The sequence below is a fragment of the Elephas maximus genome, chromosome 9, assembly GCF_024166365.1.
Source record: "Elephas maximus indicus isolate mEleMax1 chromosome 9, mEleMax1 primary haplotype, whole genome shotgun sequence".
In the NCBI taxonomy this organism is placed as follows: domain Eukaryota; kingdom Metazoa; phylum Chordata; class Mammalia; order Proboscidea; family Elephantidae; genus Elephas; species Elephas maximus.
In genome coordinates this window covers 15,863,452-15,890,803 of record NC_064827.1, presented here as the reverse complement: position 1 = coordinate 15,890,803, position 27,352 = coordinate 15,863,452, and the positions used below count along the sequence as shown (strand labels likewise).

Below are 27,352 nucleotides of genomic sequence, written 5' to 3'. Positions count from 1 at the left end.
CAATCCATCTCATCGAGGGTCGTCTTTTTCACTGACCCTCTACTTTACCAAGCATGATGTCCTTCTACAGGGACTGATCTCTCCTAGATAACATGCCCAAAGTATGTCAGATGTAGTCTTGCCATCCTTGCTTCTGTGGAGTGTTCTGGTTGTACTTCTTCCAAGAGATTTGTTTGTTCTCTTGGCAATCCATGGTATATGTTCAATGTTCTTCGCCAATAGCACAATTCATAGGTGTCATTTCTTCTGTGTTCCTTATTTATTGTTGTTTTCGCATGCATCTGAGATGATTGGAAACACCTTGGCTTGGGTCAGAAGGTGACATCTTCACTTTTTAAAACTTTAAGGAGGTCTCTTGCAGCCGATTTGCCGAATGCAGTGCGTGTTTTGATTTCTTGACTGCTGCTTCCAAGCTGTTGATTGTGGACCCAAGTGAAATGATTGACAACCTCAGTCTTTTCTCCATTTATCACAATGTGGCTTATTGGTTCAGCTGTGAGGATTTTTGTTTTCTTTATGTTGAGGGGCAAGCCATACTGACGGCTGTGGTCTTTGGTCTTCATTAGTAAGTGCTTCAAGTTCTCTTCACTTTCACCAAGCAAAGTTGTGTCATCTGCATAATGCAGGTTGTTAATGAGTCTTCCTCCAATCCTGATACCCCCGTTCTTCATATGGTCCAGCTTCTCGGGTTATTTGCTCAGCATACAGATTGAGTACGTATGGTGAAAGGATACAACCCTGACTTTAAACCATGCAGCATCCACTTGTTCTGTTCGAATAAGTGCCTCTTGATCCATGTACAGATTCCTCATGAACACAGGAACTCCTGTTCTTCACAGTGTTATGCGTAATTTATTATGATCCACACGGTCAAATGCCTTAGCATAGTCAGTAAAACACAGTTAAACATCTTTCTGGTATGCTCTGCTTTCAGCCAAGATCCATCTGACATCAGCTATGATTGATGTCCCTTGTTCCACATGCTCTTCTGAATCTGGCCTAAATTTCTGGCAGTTCCTGTTGATACACTGCTACAATTGTTTTTGAATGAACTTCAGCAAAATTTTACTTGCATGTGATATTAATGATATTGTTCAATAATTTCTGCATTGGATCGGATCACCTTTCTTGGGAAGAGGCATAAATATGGATCTTTTCCAATCAGCCGGCCAGGTAGCTGCTGTCTTCCAAATTTCTTGGCATAAATGAGTTAGCACTTCCAGTGCTGCATCTGTTTGTTGAAACATCTTAATTGATATTGCATCAATTCCTGGAGCCTTGTTTTTTTGCCAGTGCCTTCAGTGCAGCTTGGACTTCTTCCTTCAGTACCGTTGGTCCCTGATCATGTGCTGCTCCTGAAATAGTTGAATGTTGACCAGTTCTTTTTGGTGCAGGAACTCTGTATTCCTTCCATATTCTTTTAATGCTTCCTGCATCATCTAGTATTCCCCTGTTTAATCCTTCAGTATTACAACTACAAGCTTGAATTTTTTTCTTCAGTTCTTTCAGCTTGAGAAATGCCAAATGTGTTCTTCCCTTTGGTTTGCTACCTTCAGGTCTGTGCACATGGCGTTATAATATTTTACTTTGTCTTCTCAAGCCACCCTTTGAAACCTTCTGTTTAGCTCTTACTTCAGCATTTTTTCCTTTTACTTTAGCTACTTGACGTTTAAAAGCAAGTTTGAGACTCTCTTCTGACATTCGTTTTGGGCTTTTCTTCCTTTCCTGTCTTTTAAATAACCTATTGGTTTCTTCATGTATGGTGTTCTTGATGTCATTTCACAATTCGTCTGGTCTTCAGCCATTAGTGTTCAGCTCGTCAAATCTATTCTTCAGATGGTCTCTAAATTCAGGTGGGATGTGGTCAAGGTCATACTTTGGTTCTTGTGGACTTGTTCTAATTTTCTTCAGTTTCAGCTTGAGCTTGCATATGAGCAGTTGATGATCTGTTCCACAGTTGGCTCCTGGCCTTGTTCTGACTGATGATACAGAACTTTTCCATCATCCCTTTCCACAGATGTAGTCGATTTCATTCCTCTGTATTCCATCTAGCGAGGCTCACGTGTATAGCTGCTGTTTATGTTGGTGAAAAAAGGTATTTGCAATGAAGAAGTCGTTGGTCTTGGAAAATTCTGTCATGTGATCTCCGGCATCATTTCTATCACCAAGGCTGTATTTTCCAATTAGCAATCCTTCTTTGTCTGCAACTTTCTCATTCTAATCACCGGTAATTATGAATGCATCCTGATTGCATGTTTGGTCAATTTCAGACTACAGAAATTGGTAAAAGTCTTCAATTTCTTCATCTTTGGCCTTACTGGTTGGTGGATACATTTGAACAATAGTTGTATTAATTGGTCTTCTCTGTAGGCATATGGTTATTACCCTATCACTGACAGCATTGTACTTCACGGTAGATCTTGAAATGTTCCTTTCTTTTTTTTTTTTTTTTTTTTTTACAGTGAATGCAATACCTTCCCCTTCAATTTGTCATTCCCAGTATAGTAGACCATAGGATTATCTGATTCAAAATGGCTAACAGTCCATTACAGCTCATTAATGCCTAGAGTATCAGTGTTTGAGTTCCATTTCATTTTTGACAGTTTTCAATTTTCCTAGAGTCATACTTTGTACATACCAGGTTCTGATTATTAATGTATGTTTGCAGCTGTTTCTTCTCATTTTGAGTCATGCCACATCAGCAAATGAAGATCCCAAAAGCTTGACTCCATCCACGTCATTAAGGTCGACTCTACTTTGAGGCGATAGCTCTTCCCCAGTCGTCTTTTGAGTGCCTTCCAACCTGAGGGGCTCATCCTCTGGCACTATACCAGACAGTGTTCTGCTGTTATTCATAAGGTTTTCACTGGCTAATTCTTTTCAGAAGTAGACTGCTGGGCCCTTCTTCCTAGTCTATCTCAGTATGGAAGCTCCGCTGAAACCTGTCTACCACGGGTGACCCTGCTAGTATTTGAATACCGGTGGCATAGCGTCACAGCATCACAGCAACACACAAGCCGCCACAGTACGACAAACTGACAGATGGGTGGGGGAGATATGATTATAATAGGCTCTAAATTATCCTGAAAATTATTTTATTTTATTTTTTTTTTAAATATCATTATATAACGTTTTCTTATTCTAGATCTTCCAGTAAACCATTTAAAGGTTAACAAAATGGAAAACCCTCTCAAACTGTGGGGGAGAATATCATTTTGTCTTTAAATAGCCATATATAGCCAAAGCATTTTAATATTAGAATGACATTTTGGAAACCCTGCACAATGGATGACATAAATTTACTTAGCTGTCTTAGTTACAGATTCAGGTCTTATTCATTCAGCAGACATTTTCTGAATGTCTTCCATGTGCTGTGCACAATACCAGGAATTTGGTAGGGATACATAGATTGTTGTTAAGTGCTTTTGAGTTGGTTCCTATTCATATTGACCCTGTGTACAACAGAATGAAACACTGCTAGGTCCTGTGCCATCCTCACAATTGTTGCTGTGTTTGAGCGCATTGTTGTAGCCAGTGTGTCAGTGCATCTCGTCGAGGGTCCTCCTCTTTTTCGCTGACTGTCTGCTTTACAAAGCGTAATGTTCTTCTCTAGGGACTGGTCCCTCCTGATAACGTGTCCAAAGTATGTGAGACCAAGTCTCCCCATCCTTATTTTTAATGAGCATTCTGGCTGTACTTCTTCTAAAACATATTTGTTCGTTCTTCTGGCAGTTCGTGATATATTCGATATTCTTCACCAACACCGTAATTCAAAGCCATCAATTCTTTGGTCTCCCTTATTCATTGTCCAGCTTTCACATGCTTATGAGGCGATTGAAAACACCATGGCTTGAATCAGGTGCACCTTGTTCCTCAAAGCGACATCTTTGCTTTTTGACACTTTAAAAAGGTCTTTTGCAGCAGACTTGGCCAATGCAATACATCGTTTGATTTCTTGACTGTTTTTACCAAGGGCATTCATTGTGAATCCAGGTAAAATGAAATCTTCAAACACTTCAGTCTTTTCTCTGTTTATCATGGTGTTGCTTATAGGTCCAGTTGTGAGGATTTTTGTTTTCTTTATGTTGAGGTGTAATCCATAATGAAGGCTGTAGTCTTTGATCTTCATCAGTAAGTGCTTCAAGTCCTCTTCACTTTCAGCAAGCAAGGTTGTGTCGTCTGTGTAACACAGGTTGTTAGTGAGCCTTTCCTCCAATCTTTATGCCATGTTGTTCTACATATAGTCCAGTTTCTCAGATTATTTGCTCAGCATACAGATTGAATAGGTATGGTGAAAGGATACAACCCTGATGCACACCTTTCCTGATTTTAAATCATGCAGTATCCCCTTGTTCTGTTTGAACACCTGCCTCTTGGAGTATGTTCAGGTCCCTCATGAGCATAATTAAGTGTTCTGGAATTCCCATTCTTTGCAGTTTTACCATAATTTGTTATGATCCACATAGTCGAATACCTTTCCATAGCCATTAAAACACAGGGAAACATCCTTCTGGTATTCTCTGCTTTCAGCCAAGATTCATCTGACATCAGCAGTGATACTCTTGTTCATGTCCTCTTGTGAATCCGGCTTGAATTTCTGGCAGTTCCCTGTTGATATACTGCTACAATTGTTTTTGAAATACCTTCCGCAAAATTTTACTTGCATGTGATATTAATGATATCCTTTGATAATTTCTGCATTCTCTTGGATCATTTTCTGTGGAATGGGCACAAACATGGGTCCCTTCCAGTCATTTGCCCAGTTAACTGTCTTTCAGATTTCTTGGCATAGATGAGTGAACGCTTCCAGTGTTGCATCCAACTGTTGAAACATGGCAGTTGGTATTCCGGTAATTCCTGGAGCCTTGTTTTTGCCAGTGCCTTAAGTGCAGCTTAGACTTCTTCCTTCAATACCATCAGTTCCTTCCTGATCGTATGCCACCTCCTGAAATGGTTCAACGTCTACCAGTTCTTTTTGGTACAGTGATTCTGTGTATTCCTTTCTTCTTCTTTTGATGCTTCCTGCATCATTCAATACTTTTGCCTATAGAATACTTCACTATTGCAACCCGAGGCTTGAATTTTTTCTTTATTTCTTTCACCTTGAGAAATGCCAAGTGTGTTCTTCCCTTTTGGTTTTTCTAATTCCATGTCTTTGCACATTTCATTATAATACTTTGTCTTCCTGAGCCGCCCTTTGAAATCTTCCATTCAGCTCTTTTACTTCATCATTTCTTCCATTGGCTTTAGCTGTACTATCTTCAAGGCAAGTTTCAGAGTCTCTTCTGACGTCCACTTTGGTCTTTTCTTTCTGTCTTTTAATACCCTTTTGCTTTTTCATGTATGATATCCTTGATGTCTATCCCACAACTCATCTGGTCTTCTTCGGTCATTAGTGTTCAGTGAGTCAAATCTATTCTTGAAATGGTCTCTAAATTCAGATGGGATATACTCAAGGTTGTACTTTGGCTCTGGTAAATTTGTTTTACTTTTCTTCAGCTTCAACTTGAACTTGCATATTAGTGATTGATGGTCTGTTCTATAGTTGGCTCTTGGCCTTGTTCTGACTGATGATATTGAGCTTCTCCATTGTCTTTCCACAAATGTAGTCGATTTGATTCCTGTGTATTTCATCTGGTGAAGTCCATGTGTACAGTCGCCATTCATGTTGACAAAAGGTATTTCCAGTAACTGGGTCATTGGTCTCACAAAATTTTCCATCTGATTTCTAGCATCATTTCTGTCACCATGTTTTCCAAATACTGATCCTTCTTCATTTCCAACTTTTTCATTCCAATCACCAGTAATTATCAGTCTGTCTTGATGGCATGTTTGATCAATTTCTAGCTGCAGAAGTTGGTAAAAATCTTTAATTTCTTCATCTTTGGCATTAGTGGTTGGTGCATAAATTTCAATAATAGTCGTATTAACTGGTCTTTCTTGTAGGTATATGGATATTATCCTATTACCAACAGCATTGTACTTCAGGATGGATCTTGAAATGTTCTTTTTGACAGTAAATGCAGTACTCTTACTCTTCAATTTCTCATTCCCAGCTTAGTAGACCATATGATTATCTGATTCAAAATGGCCAGCACCAGTCCATTTCAGCTCACTAGTGCCTAGGATATCAATCTTCAAGCGTTCCATTTTATTTTTGACAGCTTCTAATTTTCCTAAGGTCATACTTTGTACGTTCCACATGCCAGTTACTAATGGATGTTTGCAGCTGTTTCTTCTCTTTTTGAGTCGCCGCATCAGCAAATGACAGTCCCAAAAGCTTGACTCCATCCATGTCATTAAGATCCACTCTACTTTTTTCTGTTGTATTTTGAGCGCCTTCCAACCTGAGAGGCTCATCATTGGGCACTATATCAGATGAAGTTCCACTGCTATTCTTAAGGTTTTCACCAGTCTGTTTTTTAGAGGTAGATCGCTAGGTCCTTCTTCCTAGTCTGTCTTAGTCTAGAAGCTCTGCTGAAACCTGTCCACCAGGGTGACCCTGATACCATTTGAAATACTGGTGGCATAGCTTCCAGCATCACAGCAACATTCAAGCTACCATAGTATGACAAACTGACAGACAAGTGGTTGATCCAAAGATTAGTTTCTTCTTTTAAAGCTTTGTTTATTCAGACGTCACCAAACACCCAAGACACTTGCTCACTTCCCTTATTTACATATTTATGTGTGGAGTAAGAGTAGGGTGGAGAGGCAGATAACATGTGGACTTTATGAAAAATCAGATGTTAACTGACATGTTCAGTATAAAAGCAAGAAAGGAGAGCTAAATGACAGGAACGGTGAACCAGAACGATATACGACTGGTAAGACAGACAAAGTTTTAATTGACCGTAGTCACTGAGAATGAATATCCTCATTTATCTGTGGTAAATTTTGCTTTTGGTTAGTTTTTTACCTTTTTCACCTTTAATTACTAATCTTCTCAACTAAGAACAAGGTTTTAATCCTTGTTGGTAGTGCTTATTCTTTGTACTTAGTTCAGTTTGACATACAATGTGCATCCCATCGGGGAAGCTCTGGTTAAAATAATGTTTACATACCTCTTCCAGAGAAAGTTTTTATGAAAAGGGTAAAGGATTGTGTGGTATTTTTACAACAGGCAGAGAGTTAATGCTGTATATTCCCAGCATGGAGTGAGCTTTCAGGAAGAGTTGAACCCAGTGGCAGTCACAGCTTCATGTTGTGTTGTTGTTGCGTGCCGTCGAGTTGGTTCTAACTCATAGTGACTCTGCAGGACAGAGTAGAACTGTCCCATAGGGTTTCCTAGGCTGATATCTTTATGGGAGCAGATTGCCAGGTCTTTTCTTCCACAGAGCCACTGGCTAGATTCGAACCACTGACCTTTCTGTTAGTAGCTGAGCACTTAACCATCGTGCCACGAGGGCTCCCACAGCTTCATAGTATGGCTTTATGATTTGCCTTGAACCCTTTTGAATTCCTAATTTCACACACACTTATTTAAGTATAAGTAACATTTTAAATGTCAGATATTTTTTCAGATTCCAAAATAAATGTGTATTATCATCTGTTTGGGTTTAACAGTTACTTGGCTACTCTCCATGGCCAGGAATTCTAGGAAATTGAATTTAAAAGGAAAATCCACTTGATAACAGAGTAGTAAAAATTTAAAGTTATGGTGTCATGGAGTCCTTAAGGGGAAAAAACGAGTTCCACATCATTCTGTTCTTTGGTTGTTTTTAATTATGGTAAAAATATATATAACAAAACATACACCTCAACCATTTCTGTAGGTAGAATTCAGTGACATTGATTACATTCTTGAAGTTGAACGATCATTCTTGCTATCCTTTTCCAAATCATTCTACCACTGTTAAAAAAGACCCAAATCTTTTGAAAGACCCTAAAAATGAAAGATGGAATAGTTCAATGCCTTTTGTGAATTGGGGAAGAATAGTATCAAAAAACTTGAGGGCTAGACACTAATACAACTTTCCTACCATTTTAGCAGATTGTAGAAAAAGACAAAAACGATCTATATCAAAGGAAAATTAAGCCGGAATCCAGCAGAGAGCAAAAGGAGTCTAAACAGAGATCATGAAGTCCATTTACAGATGCTCCCGTACTTTCAGATAGAAAAAGGCCTTGTGTGGACCGATTCCTTCTAATGTACACGGTCCTCCAATATATGTGTGCTTTAAACTAGAATGAGGTACTTTAAGGCAGATTCATTGGCAGTAACATGAAACACTGATAAATAATTTTTTTAAGACGATTGAAAGAAACGTGCAAATGCAGAGCTTAGGTGTTTAAGTATAATAGTTGATAACCATTTAAAAAGGACTATAGGGATAAATGGCCCGGGAACCCTCAGTAGTGCCGTGTATGATAGATAGCATGACAGAATAACTGACTTATTCATGATGATGACCCAAGTCACTGAAAGTTAAATAATAGTTGTATCATTCAGAAAATCTGACTTACATTTTAGAAACATTTCTTTCAATATTTTTAATATTTTGCGTCCAAGGAGCAACAGTTATCTAGGAAATTTACTTACACAGTTGAATACTTCTTGTGGGCCTACTCTGTGCTAGGCTTTGTGATAGAACCTGAGAAAGTAAAAATACATAGGTCACTGTCCTGCCTTTTCAGGTACTCCCAGTCCTAATTTCGCTCACATGGAACTCTTTATGCCCTGATGATGCCAAAGACACATACATTACGTGGTGATTCAGATCGGGCAGCGAATTGCTGGAGAACCCACTTTTCTGCTAACATGTACAGATTTGATAAAATGCCTTCAACTTGTTTGCTGTTATCAGTTTACTAAACAGAGTCAAACTCAGATACTCAGCAGACGAATTTTCAGTTCAGGGTTCTTTCTTTTCTTTGTAAAGGAAAATGATTATGTGCCATCTGTTACATGTCTATTTTTAGATTTTCTTTCCCAAGAGTAGTGAGCCACCTTACAGGGGATATGGTATGTCACCCAGCCTTTTCATCTCAATAAAGCCAAATGACAGAAATTCACAGTATTCTTATCTTTGCTGTAGTTATTTGTCTTCATGCTTTCTACTCAAATGCCAATTTAGAAATATAATATAAATATATATGCTAATCAGTGTGAGATGCTTTTAATGCAAAGTACAGATACTTTCCTTTTCTGTTAGTCTTTTATAAAAATTGAGAATATTTTGAGAAAACACTGGCATATGAATATGATAGTTTATATTAGAACTGTTGGCAGTGTTAAAATACTTTTTTAGCTTTTTCATATTAATATGCAAATATTTCACTATATTATTAAACTAGTGCTTTTTCAAGGGACTGTATGTTAACAAGATGTGATATTTTACGTCCAAAACTGAATATGCAGGAAAACAGAGCAGTGAATATGGTGGTAGTTTCTCTAGGTAAGCAATAAGAAAAAAAAATGAGTATTTATTATCTTTCTACCTTACATTAGACAGAGATGAATGTCAAATAATTGGTTTATTAAAGTACTAAAGTAGAGTTTATTTAATTGGTGCTGTGCTTTTATACAGATGAGTTTAGATTATTTGTAAGCTACCTTTGGATATTGCTGATGACTTTAAATGAGCCATCTTTGTGTGTAGGGACCCATTTGGCTTTTCTGAAAAGTTATTTGCATTTTATTTGAAAAACGTGATATATTACCCTGGTGGCGTAGTGGTTAAGAGCTATGGCTGCCAACCAAAAGGTCAGCAGTTCAAATCCACCAGGTGCTCTTTGGAAACCTTGTGGGGCAGTTCTGCTCTGTCCTATAAGGTCGCTCTGAGTCGGAATCGACTCAACAGCAATGGATTTGGTTTGGTTTTGGTTTAGTCTCTTTTGTACCACAGGTTTATGTCTTTGACAAGAACCAAGCCTGTAATAAAAGGTATTTTTCATGGTCCATGTTTCTGTGCTTTAACAAAAGTATATAGAAAAGTAGCATTGACAACTTTTATCATACACATTAATTTCTGTAGCATTCTTTTTAATTAGGAATATTTATGTCATCTCTACAGTAATACCTTCTCAATGTAAACAATCATTTTTTGTATATTCAGGATTTTAGATTGTTCTTCATAGGACTGTTGATACCTGTTTTACTTAGATAAAATGTTGCAAGAAAAATCTATATAAGTAACTGGATAGTTAGTGTAAACGGGTGACTTTGATCTAAGTTTAACATACAAAGTGCTTAAATTTATTAAAATGTGCAAAATATATCCATGGTGATGAGACGTCTCATAATTTGGAATTCATTTGTTTTCTTTTTTCTTCCTTTTCAAGGTGTCCAGTGTCCCCAGCATCAGCCGATTGCCAGCTCCCTCTCAGTGCAGCACCCAGCCAGCAGCACTATGCTGGTGCTGTCACACCCACAGCAGATCACTGCAGCAGAATGGAGCTGCTCTTTAGCTGTAAGGTAAGTGTCCCTCCCCACTCATTACACACACAGAGACATAGCATTCTATTTTACAATATTGTGTAGTTTTGTAAGTTTTTTTTTTTTAAGTCTCCCTTCCCTTATAATCCCCTTAGGATACTAATGTATCACACTAAACTCCAAAACTTATAAAACTGCATAATATAATAAAGAACTTATCTTATGGCCAGAGACCAGCTCCTTTTTGTATAATCCCTGTGGGGCTATCACTTTCACTGTTTGGCAGCTGGGACATCTCATGGCAAGGGAGCTGGCAATCTGCAGCTGCTGTGGACATTGGATGAGAATGAACAAAGGTAAGCTTCAAATTTAGACTGTATCCTGTGCCTTTGGTCCCATGGTGCATGCTTGGAATTCATGCTCTGTTTTATGCTAAACTTTATAGGAGACTCATAAAAGAAAATTTTTCCTCTCTTCTTTTTTAAAGTGACATTTAGTAAATGTTTGAATCATTAAGTTCGCATAATACATTGGGATTATCTAAGAAAATATTTTTTATCCCTAAAAACAGATGATAATCCCAGTGTTGAACACAGTTCCTTTATCTTCCCAATCATGTACCTGTTTATAAAGTAAAGTCAGGACTAAATTTATATGTATCAAGCTTATTAAATGTATTTTCATTAGAAAAACAGTTATAGCATGGTTCAACAGATGGCTTTTTGCTGCTGCATCTTCCCACCATGACTGTCTCTGCTTGCAGTTGGTCCGTGCAGAGGAAGCCTGTAAGAGTCCTTCTGATTGTTATTACACCCATATTCTCCCATGTGTTTGTAGATAGGACAACTTGCTGTTTCACTTTTGGTTTTTGGTTTTTCTTCCTTTTTTTTATAATTTATTTTTGTGGCTGGTATTGAGAATATACACAGATTATACCCCAATTCAGCAATTTCTACATGTACAATTCAGTGACATTGATGACATTCTTTGAGTTATAGAGCCATTCTCACCCTTCCTTTCCAGGTTATGCCTGCCAGTAACATAAACTCACTCCCCTTGAAGTTTCCTGTCTAATCTTTTGAGTGGCTTTTGTCATTTTGGTCATATATAGTTTGCTTTTGTTTTTTAATTCACTTTTTTTTTTAATTATTTTTTTAAATTGTGGTAAAAATGTTTTTTAATTCACTTTCAAACTTTAGATCACGGTAATTTTAATTACTATTAGTAATTCAATTAGACAAAACAATCTTTAGAAATTATTAATTCTTATATTACAGAGATAACGAAAAACCAAACCCACTGCCGTCGAGTTGCTTCCAACTCATAGCGACCCTATAGGACAGAGTAGAACTGCCCCGTAGAGTTTCCAAGGAGCGCCTGGCGGATTCGAACTACCGACCTTTTGGTTAGCAGCCGTAGCACTTAACCACTACACCACCAGGGTTTCCGTTACAGAGATACCTACATGTAAATACACTACTATTTACCCAATACAGACAATGTATTTCTTCTTTAGGAATTATCTGTGTGTAGGTACACTGGAAGGAGAGTGGACTTTAGCACTCAGGAGACCAAGGATTCTAGTCTAAAGTCTAATTCTACCTACAAGTATTTCCCTCTGTGACTTTAGACAGTTCCTACGATAAAATTGTATGCTAAAAGAAACATGATAATTGTTCTTGGCTTTTCCATTTTTTTTTTTCCATTATCTGCGTATGTAAATAAAGTTGATGAGTCAAAAGTTTCTATGACTACCTTTTAGTTAATGACCTATTTTAAAGTTCAGTAAATATTTATTCGATTTTAAGTAGATTTTTTATTAGACTCAAGCTGAGGCAGATTGTCACCATCACCGTCCCTGACTAATTTCTTTTTAAAATGTATAACTTTTCTTCTGTTTACATCAATTCTATTGTATACTGTGAAACTTTGAGACCACTACTGACTAGAAAGGGGCGTGCTATTATTTGAATTCCATTTGGGCTGTAAACATCACGTTTTGACCAAAGAAGATGATGAGAAGTGAAACAAACAGTGTGAGTTTCTCTTTTACTGTCAAGTGGTTAAAATCAAATAGCAATCCCAGAACACTGTTTCTCAACTTTTTTGAAACCTGTGCCCCCTTTTGATAGACATAAAAACAGTGGACACACATACACCATAGCACTTGGTTGAGGTCATCGTATTTGTTATATGAAACTTCTGGCCAAAACATTTTTTAATCTGTGCTTTCAATAGTCTGCATTATAAAAATAATAGACTTTGTGTTTTGTTTTCCAAATACAAAATTGTTAACTACGCATTTTCAGATTATAAATGAAATGCCATACCAACACCACCACACTACCCTAAGTTGAGAGCACATGTTATAAAGAAAGGGAAGAAGCCCAAAGAACATATATAAAATTAGAAAACCATAGGCATTTCCAGATAGGTAAGTGGGTAAGACAGAGTTATATGGAAGTTTGAAATCTATCCTTTGATAGATATTTAAGGTCCATTTCGTGTACACAGTTGGCTAGTTCAGTAGTATATTTCTGGCACTGGATTAATTAAAAATCAGTAACCAAAATAAAATCTTTGTAATCTTTTTAAAACTCCTTTCTACTCAAAATGATATTGCAGTTTGGTAGGGACACAAACACAGCTGACAGATGTCTCAAAATAACACACAGTCTCTTTGCTGCTCATCTTCTGTCCCATAATACTCCTGCATCCCCAGTTCCATCACCATCAGCCTAATCCAGACAGCAGTCATACTTCCTGGTTACCTCTGTAACTGTCGTAGTTCCCCCTTATAACCTCCCATTGAAGGAATTCAGTGTGCCTGGTGTGCCCTAGTCTTGTAACACTTTTCGGTTACTTGTACCGAGAGGATATTTAGCCCACCTTCTTTTCTTATATCTTTCCTTTCTGCTCTCTTTAGCTTTAGGGAAAGTTTACTGCCACACTCATCATTTCATTTTTGAGCTAAATAATAGTGCTGTTTACATACATACCTTGTTCAAGGAAAAAATCTCCATCTGCCTATTTATTTTTTATTGAAACAAAACCCTACCTCATTCCATGAAGGATTTAGGGTAGCTGTCATCTGTCTTTACATCTTCCTCAATTTAAGTTTGCTTTTCCCTAGATGAAAATTATTCGTTTGGTTTTATTGTTTATCGATTTAATAATTTTGTTTTCTTGGGTTTCAATAAGCACTTTATACTATCTCATAACATTTCTGTGAGTAAAATAAACTTTTGAGAAACAACTAATTGTTAATTTGGATCCTGTGTGTACTTTTAGAAAGTGATTAACGAGAAGTAAAGCTTGCCTAGGTTACTATATGAAATAAAAATTGAGTTTTTTTCCATAATACTATGATTAGTCATGCTACTAAGAAGACACAAGAATGAGTAAGCCTACTTTCCATATTCAGTATGTGTACTTGCACATGGAACCCCAGTTCTTCTACTCTTTTTCCAATAAACATTTCCCCTTCCAAAATGTAGAACCTGAGAGGTAGAAACGTAGCATTCATTTTTATGTATATGAACATTCTCTTGGGTTAAAGCACGAGATTTATTTTCTATTTTAAAACTATACTATTAATCACTTAGGTTTATATGTGACTAAAATTTACATGACCTAATTGTTAGAGGTTTTATATGTAAAATTGGGAAATGTATGCGCGAGAATACTGTTTGCTGTAGGTAGTGATACCTTTCTGCCTTACTGTTCTGTATGTGTGTCAGTTGACTGAACAGTTGCTGTGGGATGAAGTCTAACTTGATGCATGTTAAATGGGATCTGTAACACATACAGCTTTGTGTCTTTGGTTATAAAAGAAATAAAACAATGAGTAAATTGTGTAGTATATGAATTACATCTCCAAGCTGTTACACAAAAAAGAAAGTATTGTTATATAACATCATATGATGATGATGATGATGATAGGTGCATGCTGCCATTGGGGTGGAGGGATGGTTGGCTACCCAGAGGTAGAACTTATTGTTCCTATAAACTTACTGAATACCTAAGGTAGTCAGGTAGCTTTATGTATATTAGTGAAGCACGTCTGTACTAGAGGCTTTTATAACCTGTGTCAGCTTCAGTGTATGTGACACAGGTTTTAAGAGGCAGTGATGTAGTTCCAAGAGCTTGCAGTTCACAGTCAGGCAGATCTGGATTCAAGTCACGTGATTACACAAGCTAGTAATTTAGTAGCATGACAGTGTTTAAAATGATGACTGTTTTGGTTGCTTTTCTGGGCTGCTCATTTTTTAAAGTAAAATAACTGTAAAATTTCCTAAGGAAGTTACTTTTGTTAAAAAGATTGCCTTTGGAGATGATAACAAACCTAGCTTTTCTCCCTCTCATTCCCACCCTTTGAGAAAATTACAGAATCTTTGCAGAAGTAAGCTAGATCGTCTGCAGAGTTAATGAATGTGTATAAATCTGTATAAATGTTGCTGTATATATGTGTATTTAGTAAATGATTAAAACATTTTACAATTGACCCAATTTTATAAACTTAAAAATTTTTTGTCTCGCAGTTTGATGAAATATGTTTCAGATTCCTCCTTTAGAATTGAGAATCTTTACAGTATATTGAAAAAGACTTGTTACAGGCTTTTCCCCCTTTCTGCAGCCTTCTGAAGAAGAAATATTTATTTGATGGGTTATTGGCTTTTTGTTTTGTTTTTTAGTTGTAAAAAGAAGGATTGACATTCTTTTTTAAATTAAATCTAAGAGATTTATTTTAAAAATTATATTTTTAGGGTAAATGGTATCATCGGAGGCAAGCTGTAAAAGAATTGCATAGTACATTGATCCGTCTTTTAAATGAGTTGCTGCCATGGGAACCAAAGTTAATGAAAGCTTTTCAAAGAAACAGGTAATTCAAGCTTTATAATGTTTTGCTTATGCTTAGGTCTCTTAGTTTAGGATTGTAGGAGGATGTCCTGGAATCCTTTAGTGGTTTTCCAGTCGTTTGTAATTTAACAGATAGTCATGAGTGTCCACTGCATGCACAGCACTTCCTAAGCCCTGAGAAAGCAGTGTTGTGACTTACATTCTAATGGAGGAGAGACAAACGCAAACCTCAGATGAGGGTAAGTGCTATAAATAAAAAGTAAAGCCTGGGGTTTGGACAGGGTGAGGCTTACTGTTTTACAGGGTGTCAGGGTAGGCTTCCTTGATGAGATGCTGTTTGAACAGGGACCTGAATGAAATAGGAGAGAGAACCATGTAGTCATCTAAGGGAATAGCAGGTGCAAGGAGCGCATTTGACATTTAGGGGGAATGCAAAGAGGCAACTATAACCAGAGCAGAGTGAGTGAGGAGGAGCGTGATAAGAGGCAAGAGGTAGAGGGGAGAGGTAGCCAAATCATGTAGGTCCTTATTAAAGGACTTTGGTTTTTACTGAGTAAGATGAGAAGCCATGAAAAGATTTTAAGCAGAGGGAGGGACATGATCTGACTTAAGCATTAAAGCACTCACTCTAGCTGCTGTGTTTAGATTAGTGGGACAAAGATGAAACCAGGTAATCAGTTACACCATAGCAGTAAAGCACTCAGCTAACCAAAAGTTTGGCAGTTCAAACCTACTGGCTGCTCTACAGGAGAAAAATGTGGCAGTCTACCTCTACAAAGATTTACTGCCTTGGAAACCCTATGGGGCAGTTCTCCCCTGTCCCTTAGGATTGCTGTGAGTCAGAATCAACCTGACAGCAGTGGGTTTTATAGCAATAATCCAGGTCAAAATAGTGAAGGTTTAGACCAGGATAGTAGCAGTACAGATAGTGAGGAGTGGCTGAATTACAGACATATTTTGAAAGTAGGATTGGTAGAATTTACTTAAGGATTGGGTGTGGGGTGTGAGAGAAAGTGAAGAGTAAAAAGACGTCCAAGATTTATGGTCTAAACAACTAGAATAATGGAATTGCCATTAACTGAGATAGAAGAGACTGAAAGACTAGCACGTTTGAGACCGGATCAGAAGCATTCTAGAGTTTTGGATTTCAACACGTTAAGTTTCGTAGGCTTTTTAGACATTTAGTCGGAGTTACTGAGTAGGCAGTTTGGTATGTGAGTCGGCATTCAAGGGAGTAAGCCAGGCTGGAGGTATAAATTGGGGAGTTGTCAGCATATAAAAAAAAAAAAAAAATTTTTTTTTTTTTTAATAGATTGTGTTTAAAACCATGAGATTGATAGAAATCACCTCATATGTGAGCATAGATAGAGAAGAAAAGAGAACTGAACCCTGGGCATTCCAGCATTTGGAGGTGGTGGAGATGAGTAGAACTCAGCAGGAGGGACTAAGACAGGGCTTTAAACTTCTAGTTTGAACCCCTGCTGAAAATCTGCATTTCTAAGGAGTTCCCAGGAAGTTATAAGAATCACCTATGGATCATATTAAAATACAGATTTTGATTGCAGTATGTGTGGGATGGAAATGCAAATTCTCAGCAGGGAACTTGTTAGAAATGCAAATTCTCAGCAGAGGTTTGAACCAGAACAACCTGTTCCAGGCCCTGGACTGAGAAGGAACGTTCAGTAAGGCAGGAGTTTAAACCAAGAGAGTTGTTGTTGTTGTTGTCCGGTGCCATCAAGTCGGTTCCAATTCATTGCGACCCTATAGGACAAGAGCAGAACTGCCCCATATAGGGTTTCTAAGGAGCGCTGGTGGATTTGAACTGCCAACCTTTTGATTAGTAGCTGAGCTCTTAACCACTATACCACCAGGGCTCCTGGTGAGAGTAGTAAAGTACTGTGGAAATCAGGGAAAGAAAATATTTCGGAAAGGAAGGCTGCTTGTTATGGGCTGAGGAAAATGAAGACAGAGAATTCATTATTGAATTTGGCAACATGGAGGTCATTGACAACCTCAACTAGTTGTGTCAGTGAAGAAGTAGGTGAAAATCTTAGGAGTCTGTTCAAGAGAGTTAGGGACGAGGAGTTGAAGATATTGAATAGACATCTTTTTCATGGGAATTTTGCTGTAAAGTGGAGCAGAGAAATGGGGCAGTAGCTGGAAAGACAAGTTGGAGTCAAGACAAGATGTTTTGTTTTTTGTTATTATTGATGGGAGAAATAACATATTTGTATACTGATGAAAATGATCCAATAGCAAGGCAAAAATGATTCAGGTGGAGGAAGGGACATTTGCTGGAATGAATAGGCTGAGTTTTAGTTTAGATGAGAAGACAAAGCATATGAGAGCAAATGAAGGTAAGTTGCAGATGCAGTGTGAGCATTTGAAAGTTCTTTTCTGACTCCTTCTACTTTCTTTGAAATAAGCAGAATCATTAGCAGAGAATGAGAAGGGAGGAGAACTTTATACAACCACCAAAGAAGTATTTTTCCATTTTGATCTTAACAGACTGAAAGGGAAATTAATTTCACAATTACCCATTGGTAACCCATTCTGGTACCTAATGACTCTTATCTGCTCCATAAATCCTTCACTTATAAGTAACTGTAAGTAATTAAGAATAACTATTAACTAATATTTGTTGAATATTTATATGCCACACATACTGTGGAATAAGTACTATTGTTATCCCCATTTTATAGATAAGTAAACTGATGCTTAGGAAGGTTAAGAAACTTACCCAAAGTCTTACAGCTAGTAATGTCAGAGGTGGGATTTAAATGTTCACAAATAAATTGGAGAGCGTATGTTCAGATTTTTTAAAAAACAAAAGAAGCTTGGGTTAAAGGTTAAGGATGAAGTAGAGAAACTCAGTTGAAATCAGAAGATAAGGGATCTCTGAAAATGCTATGTAAATAATTCGGAAATGTTCCCATCTCTCCATAATTTCTCAAAAATGTATCTATTATCTTTTTATGTGAAAAGGATCTCTGTGAAAGTTAGATCACTTCTCAGCTTTCTTTCCCCACCACTAAATCAAAAATATTTCTAAGAGGAAGAAGGAGAGTCAGGAATAGGAGGAGGAAATAGAATGTGTAGTTAATTGTCGCCATGAGCAAATGCCTTCTTTGCCATGAGGCCAGAAGAACTGAATGGTGCTGTACTACTACCATTACTGAACATTTTGATCAAAGACTCTACAGAAGAATCGTAATTAAAAGGGAGAAAATGCAGAACAGAATCTCAAATTCTCTTGGACTTCAGACTTTCTGGAGCCAGGGAGGGTGGATAAGCCCCTGAAGCTATTGTCCTGAGATAATCTTTAAACTGTAAGCCAGAAATGTCCCCTGAGTACATCTAGGTCAATTGGCATAACAAAATCTATTAAGGAAACATACTGCATCCCACTTTGGAGAGTGGCGTCTGGGGTCTTAAACGCTAGCAAGCGGCCATCTAAGATGCATCAATTGGTCTCAACCCACCTGGAGCAAAGGAGAATGAAGAACACCAAAGGCACAAGGTAATTATGAGCCCAAGAGACAGAAAGGGCCACATAAACCAGAGACTGCATTAACCTGAGACCAGAAAAACTAGATGGTGCCAGGCTACGACCAATGACTGCCCTGACAAGGAACACAACAGAGAGTCCCTGATGGAGCAGGAGAACAGTGGGGAAAAAAAAAAAAAAAAGTGGGATGCAGACCTCAAATTCTCGTAAAAAGACCAGACTTAATGGTCTGACTGAGACTAGAAGGACCCCAGAGATCGTGGTCCCCGGACCTTCTGTTAGCCCAAGACTAGAACCATTCCCAAAGCCAACTCTTCAGACAGGGATTGGACTGTACTATGAGACAGAAAATGACACTGGTGAGAAGTGAGCTTCTTGGCTGAAGTAGACACCTGAGACTGTGTGGGGAACTCCTGTTTCGAGATGAGATGAGAAGGCAGGGGTGACAGGAGCTGGCTGAATGGACACAGGAATACAGGTGGAGAGGAGGAGTGTGCTGTTTCATTAGGGGGAGAGCAACTAGGAGTACCTAGCAAGGTGTATATAAGTTTTTGTATGAGAGACTGACTTGATGTGTAAACTTTCACTTAAAGTACAGTTAAAAAAAAAAAAAATCCCCTGAAGTCTTCTTAAAAAGAAAACAATAGTTTAGCTTCCCTAGTAAAGAAAAAAGTCTGCCTTGAGCATTATACTCTTTTAAGAACTATCTACATGGGACAAAGTGACAACAGCGACTCAAAAGATTAGATAGAAGCCTTAGGGTGCAATGAATTTATGTTAATGGGGGAAGAATAACTCAGAAAAGAAGGGTGAGAATGGTTTCACAACTTGAAGAATGTAATCAATGTTAGTGAATTGTACATGTAGAAACTCTTGAATTGGCGGTATATGCTCTGTATATATTCTCAACAAGAAAAAAAAATAAGATTAAAAAAATATTGATAGGAATAATTAGAATAATTTTAAATTTGAAAAAAATGTATTTCTAGTGAGACCCAAAAGTTTACCCATCATTACTCCCAGGATTAAATGATGGGTTGGTTTATTTATTACTATTTTTGTGTAATGGTAAAAAAAAAAAAGTACTGTTCCTTAAAAACCCAGTGAAAAAAGACTTCGATTAATTTTTTATTAAATGACTTCTTAAACTGTATTGGAAGACTATCTCAAAATTTTCCTGTCAGTGCAGGCAAGAAAAAAATTACCTTTTTCTCATTTTTTAAGTCTTAACAGCAGTCTTTAGAAAGACAAACAGTGGTCTATATGGTCAAATACTTTATTCTAAAATTTCAGAAATAATCATTTTAAGCTTCTTATGCCTTTATCCTAGATTTTGTCTTATTGAGAGACTAGTCTGTCATTGGCAAGATTGAACTGAGCATCTTAGGCACCTTTGAGATTAAAGCATAGTTTTAGTGACTTAATTAAAAATATTTTAGTATATAGGTAAAAATGTTGAAAGTTACGTTAGCTTTCAAGAGTTTAATACAAGTGTATTGTTTGTCATATTGGGCATTTAATTTTAGGAGCCGCCTAAAGAAAGACTACGATGATTTCAGAAGACAGCCTGATCATGATAAATTTACCAGAGAACTGTGGACTACTGAAGAAGGTGAAGGAGACCCTGGAAAAGACTCTCCTCAAATAGAAGCCGGCAGGTCTGTAGACCCAACAGAATCTCTAGATATCCTGGAGAAAGATCATCTTGATTCAGGTAAGCATTAAACTATTTTTAGTCAACATTAAAAGCACAAAGAAAAGTTTCCATTTGTTCTGTGGAGGTAAAGGATAATCTAGTCAATGAAGTGTATTGATCGGGGAAAGAGGTTTTGAAGGAGTACTACATCTGTACAAGACGTTTCTTGGAGTCATTATTACTTTTTATAGTTGTTTCTGGAGCCAGTGCCTGACTGTGGGCACATCACTGCTTACCATAGATCTCACAGCCTTGATCTGTAATCCCTTAAGTTGTCCATCCCCTTCTTTTTATTATTCTAGTTTTGAATACTACTTCTGAAGTTTGCTTTAAATGAAACTTGGCAAGTCCCTAATACTGTGACGTTTGGGAGTTTTTTGTTGTTGTTGTTGTTTAATGAGTGACCCGAGATGATGGCTGAATGAGACCAGAGTGGACACATCATTCTGATGAAGATAATAGGCCGGGTCAGTTTGTCTGTAATTCATTTTAACTCATCAGATTATATTATTCTATAAATCTAGTTTCATAACTTTCTTTAGTTATATAAGGGGTTAAAGTTTGCGATTTAAAGTCTATTAACCTGTTGTTTTCCATGTCTTTGGTGAATTGAAAAAGAATGGCTTGTCATCAACCCTGTTTGACCAGATATGAACATAAATTTTTGTACCGTAAGGATGATTAAAAACCAGAAAAAGATGGCATTTTTGTGCTTTAATTCTCTAAAAATAGAATGGAATGGAGAACCTCTGTCTTTGGTGTCAGTGTTTTCCTATCCAAGGGAAAAAACTAGACTATTCTTTTCAAATCTTAATTCTGAGCCCTAATTGCTAGCTTGATATCCCTTTAAAAAGGTAAAATTTTCTTTTGCACTTACACTGACAACAGAATTAGCAGACTTGGAGCAAAAACAGGTTTCTCATTAATAATAGGTTACTTATGATATCAGGATTACTGTGTCAAAGGTCACCTTACTTGTATCTCTATCAGTGTTGCTGAGGCTTTAGAATCAGCCTAGGGTAGATTTTTTAATAAATTGTCAGCTCAGAGATTGACTTCATTTTTTTTTTTTATAATTGGTAGGTCTTACTACTGCTATTCAGTTGCTGTTTTATATAACCAGAATGCTTGTTTTTATGATTTTCAGATGATATGAAATTGTCAGAAATAGATTTTCCTATGGGCAGAAACAAGCTATTGAAAAAGGAATTGCCTTCTAAAGATGTACTGAAGACACTGCCTAAAACACTTAAACGGCAGTCCAAACAAGCTAGTTATCTGGATGATAGCACAAAAGAGCTTTCCCCAAGGAAGAAAGCAAAGTTAAGCACAAATGAGACGGCAGTTGTGAATTTAGAAGGTGACATGCAGATTGATTGTTTGAATGAATCGAAGCATACAGAGCCACCGTTTCCAGAGTCATTTGCCTCAGTGGATTCAACACCAGTGTCTACTCTCCAGAAAGGGACCAAACCTATTCAGGCCTTGCTTGCAAAGAATATTGGGAACAAAGTGACCTTAACAAACCAGCTGCCTCCTTCCACGAAGGCTCCTGCCGTGGAAAAGCGAGCGCTGTCTCCTCCAGAAGCAAGCTCCATAAAGCCAGCATCGGCCTGCCATGCCAGTAAAAAAGGCCCTTTGCAGATGGTATACAAAGTGCCCTGTGGCCAGTGGTTGCCAATAGAGCTCCATAACAGCTCTGTGAAGATTCAGATGCAGCCTATGGTGGATCCCAAAACAGGAGAAAAAGTCCTGCAGCAGGTTCTCATTCTGCCCAAGAATTTTGTGATTCAGCACAAGGAAGGAAAAGCAGTTGGGAAAGAAATACCCTCACTTCACCAAAAGGGTACAGAGCAGCTTTGTTCATCTCTCCCACAGACAGCACATGTAAACTCTTCTTTAGCGTCAGTTCTTGTCAACTCAACAGGAACTGTTTCGACCCAGCTACCTAGTACAGTTTTCAATAAGACGATTGCACCGTTGTCAAATGTGAGTAGTGCTAGACCACAGCCTTTGTCACCTATAAGGTCCGTAAATAATTTTTTAACACCACCAGTTAAGACTAGCCAGAGTGAGGCAGGAAGACCCAAGAATGCAGTTTCAACAGCCACATTCCCCCAGGCCGTTGCTTCACCCACCGTTTCCTCAACAGTTCAGCCTCTGTTATCGGCAACGACACTAAGTGAATCTGCAAATCCTGGAAGTTCCCTCAACTGCTTTGCACAACAAACTGCTGATTCTTCTGAAGTAAAGCAAGAACTGAAGACTGTGTGTATAAGAGATTCACAGTCAATTCTTGTTAGGACACGAGGTGGGAACACCGGAGTTGTGAAAGTACAGACCAGTCCAGACCAAAACTCACCCAACAGTTTACCTTCAAGTTCAGTTTTTACTTTTGCTCCTCAGCTTCAGGCATTCCTGGTGCCAAAATCGACAACTTCCTCATCCTCTGCTTTTTCACCAGTAGCTGGAACAACTGCTTCATCTAGTCTCCCACGCTTTGGCCAAACACCGACTTCTGTTTCCATTCCAACCGGCTTTAATCCATCTGTGGGAAAAAATCTCAAACTTACATTAGGCCAATCCTCTTGCAGTGGTAATTTGGGCCACTTGATAAGTAAAACATCACCCATGTCCTCTTCTCCTTTGAAGTCCTCCGTTTCGTCTAGCCCTCTACTACCATCAACAACAAATAGTTCTGTTAGCGTAATTAGCATAGCAACAGGAAATTTTGGACAAACCAACACAAATGTTATTCATACCCCAACTAAACAGCAACAAGTAGATTACATCCCAAAAAGTTACCCTGTTACACAGTCTGAAGCAACAGCCACGACAAATGGAGATGTGATCAGCGGGACTCCACTTCCGAAGCTCATGCTGGTGTCCGCTCCCTCTGTTCTTTCTTCAGGCAGTGGAAGCGCAGTCACTGTGCCACCTGCATCGACATCTACAGGCCTTTCTGCCCAGAAACTAGTTTTTATTAATGCTCCAGTTCCCAGTGGCACTTCAGCCCCATCTGTTGTTGGGGAATCATTAAAACAAACTCTGCCTCCTTCCTTGAATAAAACGTATGTTAAGACTCCAGAGCAACCCCAGATAGTGCTGATTCCCTCTACCGTGGGAGCACCAATAAAAATAAACCCATCACCAACTGTGTCTCAGATAAAGGATGTGAAAATTGGACTAAACATAGGTCAAGCAATTGTAAATACTTCGGGCAGTGTGCCAGCTGTACCATCAATTAACATATTGCAAAATGTCACCCCAAAAGGAGAAGAAAAAAGTAGCAAGGGCTATGTTTTGCCGTTGTCAACAAGTGGTAATTCAGTTCCAGTAAGCTCCAATCTTGTGAGTCAAAACACCACGCCTGTCGATGAGTCTGTGGGTTCTGCAGCAAGAGCAGTAAACGTGTTTTCAGTAACAGGAGCAAATGTACCTTTGGGTTCTCTTTCAGTGACCTCCACCTGTGCTTCTGTTGGGACACGACCTCCTGTTTTGGTCGGTGGAGATGATACCTCGTCAAGAATGATGCCTATTTTGTCAAACAGACTTTGCACGTCGAGTCTCAGCAACACTGTGGCAATGTCAACTGTGAAAACAGGACATCTGGCATCATCTGTTCTGATTTCAGCCGCACAACCAGCCGTGTCTCCTCAGCGTCTGCCATCAGCTTTGCAAACCCCGGTTACTGTGGCCTTGCCTACACCTGTGACCACATCCCCTACCATAATCAGCCCAGTTCCCCATCTGGCAGCGGCACCAAGAACCGCACATGTTGTCTCTGTCTCTAAAAGGCAACCTCGGACCTCTGTCCAGTTTCGGTCCCCAGGGGTTTCAACTGCAGTGCCAACACATGGAAACACAAATAAACCTCAAGCTGAATCGCCATCCCTTTCACCGAGTCCAGGTAAAATAATTAATATTTCCAATTTTGCTGCTCTGCCAAACCAGCAAACGTCTCCTTCTTCAGTAAAATCAACCCCCAGTTACAATTCTGCTCCCTGTGGCTCTGCCGTTCACACTGCTGCAACACCATCAAATCTAATCAGTCTGGCAGGGGCTCAGTTCAGTGAAGCCTGTATTCAGCAAAAAATCGTCATCAACACCAGTACACCTTTGGCACCTGGTACTCAGATCATGATTAACGGAACCCGGTTTATTGTTCCACCACAAGGTCTTGGAGCCGGCAGCCATGTTCTTCTTATATCTACTAACTCAAAATATGGACCTCCCTTAGTTCTGAACAGTGGCCAAGGCATCCCGCCTACACCGGTAGATAACCCTGCCCAGAAGATCACACTAGTAGCGAATAATTCTTTAAGTGGTCAACCTGTAAAACATCCCCTAAAAAGCTCTACAAAAATTATAAACTCTCTTGGAAATGCAAGTTCTCTACCCACAGTACATACAACAGCACAGATAGTAAACACAACTGCTAAAGCGTCTGTCCCCCTTCCGGCACCAGCGGTGTCGGTGACGTCAGTGATTAAGTCTCCTCCAGCTGCTCTTCTGGCTAAAACATCTTTGGTTTCTGCCGTTTGCTCTAGCGATGCCCCACTGCCAGGTAGTACTTCGGTGTTTCACTTGGACACAGCTGTCAAGAAATTGTTGGTCAGCCCAGAAGGAGCCATTTTAAATACCATAAATACTCCAGTGTCTAAAGTTTCTTCACTCTCTCCGTCCCTCTCTCAAATTGTTGTATCTGCCAGTCGAAACCCTGCCTCTGTCTTCCCTGCGTTTCAGTCGTCTGGTTTAGAGAAGCCTGACGCAGCTGCATCTTGAATTTAGATGAAACGAGCCAGTTTTTAAATAATGGGGCATTGTTTTGACTCCCAGAAGAATTTTAACTGTTTATTATACTGTTGAAAACATACTATACATAGTTGTGGTTTTTTTTTTCCCCCTCTCTTTTTTAATGTGTCCTTTCATTAGCTTGCAGCAAGGTTTTGTTTGCTTGGGGAGAGAAAAAAATCTGTTGCGTTTTGCTCATTGGTATGAGTATGTTTTCAAAGGTTGTTTATAGAGGGTCAAGATTTACCTGTCTGTATAACATACATTGAACAAAGTCAAATTTGACTGGTTTAGAGTAAGCTAGCCTTTTGCACACTTGCATTGACATGTTTCTTCCTGGATTTGGACAATTGCAGCATTTCTGCGCTATGGTATTCTGTGTCATTAGTGAAATCTTATTTTTGTTTCTGTAAAAATATACATATATATTTATGCATTGTGAAAATGCAGTCCATGGTGTAAAATTGTACATATTCCTAAATCCCTAAAAACCTGTACTAAACTATATGTACAAAGAACTATGCTGTCTTATTTATGTTTTGTTTACATAATGTATAGTTTTTTAAGTATTTTAGTAATTTTGGACCAGTGAACTGTTAGCAACAATGCAGAAGAATCTGCGTGTAATAAACTGAGTTGCTGTATTTCTTTGTTTGAATACCATTTTTAAGGTGTGTGCTCGTCCCGTTGAAAGGATGCGTGATATAAATGAAGAAGACAGTCCTTTACAAAAAAGAATTGTGGCTGGGAAATTTGGGTTAAGAATAGCTAGCATTCGTGTAGGGTGCTACAGGTAAGAGATATGTCCCAGGTCACCCAGCAGGTAGGTGACAGAGCTAGTACTTAAACTTTGTTTTAAATCCTTTTTCCATGGTTCTACCTTACTTATGTTATAAAATTCCACCATAGAGTTCATTGTTTTAACCTTTTGCTTTTCATCCACCACCAAATTTTGACCAAGTTATCTGTGTTCGGGTTAATGTATTTGGAGCCTGTTTATACATGCCAGACACACTTTTTTTAAAGCATTTTATTTTTTAATAATTTTAGATTTCACAGGACGTTGCAAAGGTACAACAGAGAGGTCCTGTGTACCCTTGACCCAGTTTTCCCCAGATTTTTTTTTTTAATTGAGGCATTGGTTCATAGTGGCTGATTGTGCAAAATGTTTAAAAACATGAATTTTTTTAGAATAAAAAGTGAATGTAGATACCTTCAGTTGATTATGAAGTGTTTTCTGTTTTTTTTTTTTTAATTACAGAGGAATTATTTAAATTCCATGGTAAAGCAAAATTTATGGCTCAGCTGATTCTCAGGGTTTTACTTTGTGGTATTTCAGAATATCCTTCATTCTGAATAAACTGTAGCTTCTGTATTTATTAGCTCTTCATATCCATTATCTTACTTGAGACACCACTGGTTGTATACCCTTCCACATCCCAATTATAGATACAGTTAAACCTCATCCCATGGAGTTAGTGCCTGCAGTTGACAAGAGTGGGCCTGCATTGAAATGTGTTAGTTATCAGGTGGAGAGGGCAGTGAGGGTATTCCTAGAAAGCTGCTAAAGGCTCTCAGAAACCTGTATTTCCCCTCTAAAATGGCACCTTTGCCAGTCATGCCTGTGCCCTGTACAGTCACACTTCCCCTTTCCCTGTCAGTTTACAAAGGCCTTGGCTTTCAGGGGGAAGTAAGTCATGTGCAAAGGGCATTGCTTTGTACGTAGATGATGCTCAGTTAGTGAATATATTCACGAGCTCCACTTTCAAAACAGAACAACCTAAAACTGTTCATGTTTTGTACCAAAGGAATTCCCTAAATCACATCCAGATACTAATTTACTGAATTACCTGTGGCCTGATTTTTTAAACCCAATAAAGGACCTAAACTAATGAACCACTAAATCTCTTCCAACTCCAAAACCCACATCCTAGTGTGACCTTAAAAGCTCTTGTGTGATCTGGTGAACCTTTAGGGTAAAGTCTAAAATCATTGTGGCACTTCAGCCTGCTCTCCCCTTGCTCGTTGTGCTCTGCTTTTCTTTTAGTTCCTGGAAAGTTGGAGGTACCTCAAAGCCTTCCCAAATGCTCTCTGAGTTGTCATGGTCCATCACAGG

General features: G+C 38.4%; 1 protein-coding gene across 5 annotated transcripts in view; it reads left to right on the top strand.

The window, feature by feature from the left end:
- The window catches only part of KIAA2026 (KIAA2026 ortholog), a 99,214-nt gene extending 72,739 nt beyond the window's left edge, over positions 1 to 26,475 (top strand). For 3 of the 5 annotated variants that reach the window (XM_049896768.1, XM_049896767.1, XM_049896771.1), the window contains 3 exons: positions 15,145 to 15,260; positions 20,273 to 20,460; positions 21,590 to 26,473. In XM_049896768.1, the coding sequence (XP_049752725.1) occupies positions 15,145 to 15,260; positions 20,273 to 20,460; positions 21,590 to 25,227 (3,942 nt within the window). In that variant the 3' untranslated portion in view covers positions 25,228 to 26,473. Of the gene's footprint in view, positions 1 to 15,144; positions 15,261 to 20,272; positions 20,461 to 21,589 lie in introns of all 5 variants that reach the window. The other 2 variants (XM_049896772.1, XM_049896769.1) reach the window with 2 other exon arrangements.
- The last annotated feature ends 877 nt before the right edge of the window (positions 26,476 to 27,352 follow it).